The sequence below is a fragment of the Nematolebias whitei genome, chromosome 10 (genome assembly GCF_014905685.2).
Source record: "Nematolebias whitei isolate Nwh7 chromosome 10, NemWhi1, whole genome shotgun sequence".
NCBI classification, from domain to species: Eukaryota; Metazoa; Chordata; class Actinopteri; order Cyprinodontiformes; family Rivulidae; genus Nematolebias; species Nematolebias whitei.
In genome coordinates, this window is record NC_056507.1 from 549,913 (window position 1) to 557,709 (window position 7,797).

General features: G+C 41.9%; 1 protein-coding gene across 1 annotated transcript in view; it reads right to left on the reverse strand.

The window, feature by feature from the left end:
* Positions 1-7,797, reverse strand: part of LOC119415366 (zona pellucida sperm-binding protein 3) — a 20,493-nt gene that overhangs the window by 9,998 nt on the left and 2,698 nt on the right. Inside the window, exons 2-5 of the mRNA XM_037682498.1 lie at positions 6,573-6,880; positions 4,173-4,291; positions 3,998-4,101; positions 3,728-3,905 (exon numbers count right to left, since the gene is read on the reverse strand). Of these exons, the coding sequence (XP_037538426.1) occupies positions 3,728-3,905; positions 3,998-4,101; positions 4,173-4,291; positions 6,573-6,880 (709 nt within the window). The remainder of the gene's footprint in view (positions 1-3,727; positions 3,906-3,997; positions 4,102-4,172; positions 4,292-6,572; positions 6,881-7,797) is intronic.

Sequence of the window (7,797 nt, forward strand, 5' to 3'; positions counted from 1 at the left end):
ATCATGTTCAGTTATGCACTCAATACTTGGTCGGGAATCCTTTTGCATGAATGACTGCTTCAATGCAGCGTGGCATGGAGGCAATCAGCCTGTGGCACTGCTGAGGTGTTATGGAGGCCCAGGATGCTTCGATAGCGGCCTTAAGCTCATCCAGAGTGTTGGGTCTTGTGTCTCTCAACTTTCTCTTCACAATATCCCACAGGTCCTCTATGGGGTTCAGGTCAGGAGAGTTGGCAGGCCAATTGAGCACAGTAACACCATGGTCAGTAAACCATTTACCAGTGGTTTTGGCACTGTGAGCAGGTGCCAGGTCATGCTGAAAAATGAAATCTTCATCTCCATAAAGCTTTTCAGCAGATGGAAGCATGAAGTGCTCCAAAATCTCCTGATAGCTAGCTGCATTGACCCTGCCCTTGATAAAACACAGTGGACCAACACCAGCAGCTGACATGACACCCAGACCATCACTGACTGTGGGTGCTTCACACTGGACTTCTGGCATTTTGGCATTTCCTTCTCCCCAGTCTTCCTCCAGACTCTGGCACCTTGATTTCCGAATGACATGCAAAATTTGCTTTCATCCGAAAAAAGTACTTTGGACCACTGAGCAACAGTCCAGTGCTGCTTCTCTGTAGCCCAGGGTCAGGCGCTTCTGTCACTGTTTCTGGTTCAAAAGTGGCTTGACCTGGGGAATGCAGCACCTGTAGCCCATTTCCTGCACACGCCTGTGCACGGTGGCTCTGGATGTTTCTACTCCAGACTCAGTCCACTGCTTCCACAGGTCCCCCAAGGTCTGGAATCGGCCCTTCTCCACAATCCTCCTCAGGGTCCGGTCACCTCTTCTCGTTGTGCAGCGTTTTCTGCCACACTTTTCCCTTCCCACAGACTTCCCACTGAGGTGCCTTGATACAGCACTCTGGGAACAGCCTATTCGTTCAGCAATTTCTTTCTGTGTCTTACCCTCTTGCTTGAGGGTGTCAATGATGGCCTTCTGGACAGCAGTCAGGTCGGCAGTCTTACCCATGATTGCAGTTTTGAGTAATGAACAAGGCTGGGAGTTTTTAAAAGCCTCAGGAATCTTTTGCAGGTGTTTAGAGTTACGTTGTTGATTCAGATGGTTAGGTTAATAGCTTGTTTAGAGAACCTTTTCATGATATGCTCATTTTTTGGGACAGGCATTTTGGGTTTTCATGAGCTGTATGCCATAATCATCAGTATTAAAACAATTAAAGACCTGAAATATTTCAGTTGGTGTGCAATGAATCTGAAATATATGAAATTTTCATTTTTATCATTACATTATGGAAAATAATGACCTTTATCACAATATGCTAATTTTTTGAGAAGGACCTGTACACAATATTACTCTGTGCCAGGGGACTGGATCTTTGGGATGAACCAGTCTTTGCCGTAATGTATTTTGGGGTTTAAAAGCCACAGGGACATTGTGTTTAGAAAATAAACGTCTCAGTTTCTCCGATACTCCCTCAACATATGGAATGACCACTGGTCTACAATGGACTACAGGAACCACTTGCGATTCAACCTCAGATGTCGACAAAGTGGCATCATTCCCAAGAGCCTGGAAATAACATCTTGGGTAAGCGGGCACCGGGCAAGCAAGATCCTTCAGAAGGCACAAACCCAGCTGCTGAATGAACGGGTGAGACAGACCAATTTTACTATTGAGGCCTTGAAGGCCAAAGAAGAGCACATTAAACAGAAACTAACTATGTGTCTAGATCAGACCACACTTCAGCAAGTGTTGGACTGTACAGATCAGGCACGCTTAGCACAGCATGTCAAGTCCAAGACTCGACAACAAAACAAGTTTAACTTAATAACTCAACACCATCACAATTCCAACATCAACACATTCAGTGTAAGACAATACTCTAGTCAATTACATGCCAGGGAGACAGAAAAGTGGGTGAAGAATTTATCTGACAGACAGCTCACCCAGCCGGAGACAGAGATTCTTGCCAGGGGACTGAACTTTGCGGTTGCACCAAGTAGAATTCCTCTGGTGGAGATGATCACAGCTACTGAGTCAGCCATCCGCAACAACAAAATGAAAGAGGGTGAAGCAGAACAGCTCAGAATCAAAGTTTCATCCTGCCTCAGCAATGCCAAACCACCACCTTCCAACATCAGTAGAGAGGAGAGGGATGCACTCACCACTCTTAGCAAGGACAAAAACATCATCATTCTCCCAGCAGAAAAAGGAAGGTGCACAGTGATTTTGAACCAGAAAGACTATCATGAGAAAGTTATGACACTCCTTAGTGACTTAAACACTTATGAACCTCTGAAAAGAGATCCAGGAAGTGGTTACAAGAAAAAGTTAATAGATTGCCTGAAAATTTTGGAGCAGGACAAGGCTATTGACCGTTTTCTGTACCACAGACTGTACCCAGGGGAGGCCACACCTAGTCTGTATGGTTTACCTAAAATCCACAAACAAGGTGTACCTTTAAGACCTATTGTTAGCATGATTAACTCTGTCACTTACAATGTTTCCAAATATCTGGCGTCTGTACTCATCCCTTTAGTTGGCAGCTCAGAACACCACATACAGAACACCATGGACTTTGTGGATAAGGTGAGGGATGTCATCATGGAGACTGATGAAACAATGGTCTCTTTTGATGTCACATCACTCTTTATGTGCATTCCTGTTGATGATGCAGTAGAGGTGGTCAGTTTAAGATTAAAATCAGACACCACTCTGAGCAGCAGGACCACGCTTTCCACAGAACAACTGTCTCAACTCTTGAAACTGTGCCTGCAGTCAACCTACTTCACATATGGGGAGCAATATTATAGGCAGAAACATGGGTGTGCTATGGGGTCTCCAGTTTCTCCTATTGTTGCCAACCTGTACATGGAGGAGGTAGAAAAGAGAGCCTTGACGTTGTTTTCAGGGACACCACCAAGTCATTGGTTCAGGTATGTTGGTGACACCTGGGTTAAAATTAAATCTCGGGAAGTCCAACATTTCACTGACCACATCAATTCTGTGGATAAATACATCAAGTTCACACGAGAAGATGTAAAAAATGGCAGGTTGGCTTTCTTGGGCTGTGACGTCAGTCTCTGATAGAGGACATTTGCAAACTGAGGTGTACCGCAAACCCACCCACACAGACCAGTATTTGCAGTTTGACTCCCATCACCCTTTGGAGCACAAGTTAGGAGTCATCAGGACTCTGTACCACAGAGCAGACAGCGTCCCCACTAGCTCAGGAGCCAGGCAGAAGGAGAAATCCTACACAAGACAGGCTCTAGAGCAATGTGGATATCCTAACTGGGCCTTCCTGAAAGCAGAGAAGAAACCCAAACAGGACTCCAGTCAGCCAACAGGTGAAAAGGAGGAACCCAGACCCAGACCAGTGGTCATTCCATATGTTGAGGGAGTATCAGAGAAACTGAGACGTTTATTTTCTAAACACAACGTCCCAGTGGCTTTTAAACCCCAAAATACATTAAAGACTGGTTCATCCCAAAGATCCAGTCCCCCGGCACAAACAGAGTAATGTTGTGTATGTTGTTCAGTGTCAGGAGGGTGATCAGTCTTACATACAATAAATATTGTAATAAACCTTTGTAAAATACACCAAAATGCAGGAAATGGCATCTATTTTATTCAAAATTTTCTGGGGGAGGACCTCCTTCTACAAGAGTTCAGTGTTGTGGCCACACTTGGGCTTTAGTTGGATAAACTCACCCACTGTTCCCCAGAAAAGCATATCGAGGTACGGTGTCAACATATGGGACCACAGTGGCCACACAGCTGTCCACAGTCACTCTGAGAGGGATGTGCTGAAACTGCTTGACCGAAGCTTCAAACTTGAGCTTATCCCCCAGAAAGAAGTGAGGATTAGGATGTGTGAACTGCCAGTCATCTGAAAAGGAAAGTTTTATGTCAGGTTTATTATGATTCTGGAAAGAGTTTTACACAAAACTCAGTCGTTTGTGAACTGAAGTAAAATCCTACCAGTCATGAGTTTTAGGGAGAAGTAGAGACTTTCCTCAGAAATTTTGCTGTCAGTGAATGGAGTCCACGTTGGTTTCAGGAGACTACTGCTCACATCTTGCTTTCTGCAAAAAGAACTATGGGTAAATACCTTAAAAACTGAACAGCTTTGATGTACGGAGGTTTTTTGGACAACCTTTGATAGTGGCACTCGATGCTGATGGAGACCTCTCTCCCTCGAACAATGGGAATGTTACCCAGTGGACTAGGCGTGTAGAGAAGTGTAAACACGTAGGAGAACGTCTCCTCGGACATCTGCAAAATTTAAACATGAACTCCATTTAACATGATTTTTCACATTTGTTGTGCTAGTAAAGAAAAGTGCTTTAGCTAGCATGACTAGATTTGAGTTTATATCATGTTTACAGCCAGTCAGCACTTGAGTGAAACTGGTCCATGCATTTGTCACGTCTAGACTGGACTATTGCAATGGTTTATTATCTGGATGTCCAAATACTTCTTTAAAACGTCTTCACTTGATCCAAAATGCTGCTGCCAGAGTCTTAACTGGAGTTACTGGGAGAGATCATATCTCTCCAGTTTTAGCTTCTCTCCATTGGCTCCCTGTCAAATCCAGAACAGAATTCAAAATCTTACTTCTAACCTACAAAGCCCTCAACAACCTGGCTCCATCTTATTATCAAGATCTTCTTGTTCCATATTTTCTTAACAGAGCACTTCGCTCTCAGGCTGCAGGTTTACTTGTGGTTCCTAGAGTTTCCAGCAGCAGAATGGGAGGAAGATCTTCCAGTTCTCAGGCTCCTCTCTTGTGGAACCAACTTCCAGTTTCTGTCCATGAGGCTGACACATTGTCCAGTTTAAGACTGGGATTAAGACTTTCCTTTTTGCTAAATCCTATAGTTAGGGTCGGTTTGGGTTTCCTGAGCTGTCCCAGAGTTCGGCTGCTGTACAGTATTTTATTCACTTTACAGATTGTGCCAACGTTTATGTGGAAAAGAACAGACTTTATAGTCGGATAGCCTGCATCTAACAGGGCTGCAACTAGATGGCAAAAGGTCATCATGAAGAAGTTCTTCGTTTCCTTACGTGTGCTGTGAATTGGACCACACCCCTGAAGACCAACTGTGGAGGGAAATTAGACCACAGACAAGCCAAACTAACTTAGTAACTTAAACCCAACACCAGTAAACCGTTGACTGCTTTTAGTCTTTAGTGTCAAACCAGGCAGACCTTAGATTTGATTTTAAAAAAGCATTTGATACTATTGACCACACTATTCTCCTTGAAAAATTAAATAAATATGGTATAAGAGGACCAGCATTACACTGGGTATCTAGCTATTTAAAAGATAGGAAACAGTTTGTACAAATAAATGGTGTAAGATCTGACCTGTGCAATATCACTTGTGGAGTTCCTCAAGGCTCTGTACTTGGACCAAAGTTATTTATTTTATATGTGAATGACTTAGTGAATGTATCAGGACTCCTCAAATGTGTCCTTTTTGCAGATGACACCACATTTTGTTGTTTGGGTAAAGATGTAAAACGGATGTTGAAATTGATGAAGACAGAATTTGATAAAATACAAACTTGGTTTAAACTTAATAAATTATCATTAAATTTAGATAAAACTAAATACATGATATTTAGTAACAAAAAGAGAACTGTTGATAATCCATTTAAAATTGAGGGTGTTGAGATTTGTAGAGTTAATGAGATGAAATTTTTGGGTGTAATCATTGATGAACAGCTAACATGGAAAAATCACATCAATTCTGTAAGAATAAAAATATCTAAATCTATTGCAGTACTATACAAAGTCAGGGAATTATTAAATGATAAAGCTCTGTACATGTTGTATAACACAATCATTGTTCCACATTTAATCTATTGCATTGATGTTTGGGGGAAAGCGTGTAAAACATTTACAAAACCTATTTTTATTTTACAGAAAAGAGCTGTAAGAATTATCACCAGAAAGCATTACAGTCACCCATCAAGCACATTATTTTATCAACTGAACTTATTGAAGTTCCATGATTTGGTAGATTACAGTATTTTATCAGTTATGTATAGGGCTCAAAATAACACATTACCATTAAATATCCAAAGAAATGTTGTTAAAAGACAAAGTTGTTATAATCTTAAGGGGATAGAGATATTTGTCAAACCAAAATTCAGAACTAGTCTGAAGGGAAGGTCTACCTCAATCCAAGGAGTTGGATTGTGGAATGTTCTAGAGAGTGATGTGAAAAATGACAAGTCAATGTGTACATTTAAGAAAAAGATCAAAACTGAATTGTTAAAAAATATATATGAAGTAGCTTAGTGTGTTTTTTGTATTAGAATTATAAAAATTAGAAAGAGTTATTAATTTTGTTCTGTTACTTGAAAATTATTAAATAATTGTTTGAAAAAAGGGGCAGATATAATAAGATTTTTTCTTCTTTCTGCTGCCTTTCATTTTAAATCTCTTGTATCTTTTTATATTGTTATGGAATTGTTTTGTACTTTTTTAAAATGAATAAACTTTATACCATACCATTTAACCAATAACACCCCCCCCCCCCCCTCACCAGAAGCTGGCTGCCACAACCGTGCAGCTCTGACTCAAAGATCAGAACTTGGGCCACAGGATCTTCTCCGGTGGCAGGACATCCTCCCAGAGTCACGTCAGCAGCCAGGACCGGTTTACCGATGCCCAGCAGGTCTTTCTTGGCCTCCACGCGAACAGAGTTGTCCCCACACGAGGCGCTGACGCTCTGCGCTGGAGCTGGAGTCTTCAGCTCAAAGCTGGGAGGGAACCGAGGCTTCTCCTCAGCTGGTGGGTCAGGATAACGCCAGGATAAAGGTTCCCTGAAAACTTCTTTCTCCTGCGGGATGGCTGGGATAGAAAGGGTATTCAGACAAATTCAAAAGTTTGAAATCATGTTTTGTAAGACTTATAATTAAATAATGTACATCTTTTATACAGCTGGTGGCACGTTGGTGTTGCCAACTCTAGTTAAAACAGAGCAAACCACAGAAACGAGACAAATTGCATTTCCTGTGAAAATGCAGTGTGAATGCTTACTGTTGAAAAACAGTTGAAAGGCAAATTTAGCACAAAACAGCTAAATATTAGCATTATATGCTAACAAAAATTGACTTCTTCTCAAGTTTTATTTACTGCAGAACAAATGTTTTCTTCATATTTAACTGATGGTGCCAAGTCGTGAAACATGGGAGTTGTACATCCCGGTCACTACCTTGTTCTATGAGAGTCCCGCAGGGTAGTATACTGGGTCCACTGCTTTTTAAAAATTATACATAAATGACCTTCCCAAAATATTTAACAACTCTAGTATTTTAATGTATGCTGATGATTCTGCTCTTTTCTTGTCTGGCTCAAATATTGAATCTATCAACAGTCAGCTATGTGCAGATCTAAAGCAATTTATTTTCTGGCTACAAGAAAATGGTGAGAGGCATCACAAGCAACGATGAGTCCAGCTACAGGCAGGAGGTGGAACACCTGGAGAGCTGGTGCAGGAAGAACAACCTTCACATCAATGTGAAGAAGATGAAGGAGATGGTCGTGGACTTCAGAAGGAACAAACACCAACCCCCACCCCCCAATATAAGAGGATCTGCAGTGGAAGTGGTCTCCAGCTACAAGTACTTGGGTGTGCACCTGAACAACAACCTCAGCTGGAGCAACACCACCACCAGCCTGATGAAGAAAGCTCATCAGAGACTCTACTTCCTCAGACGGCTGAGACGAGCTGGTCTGGAAGCTCAGTCCTCACCTCCTTCTACAGG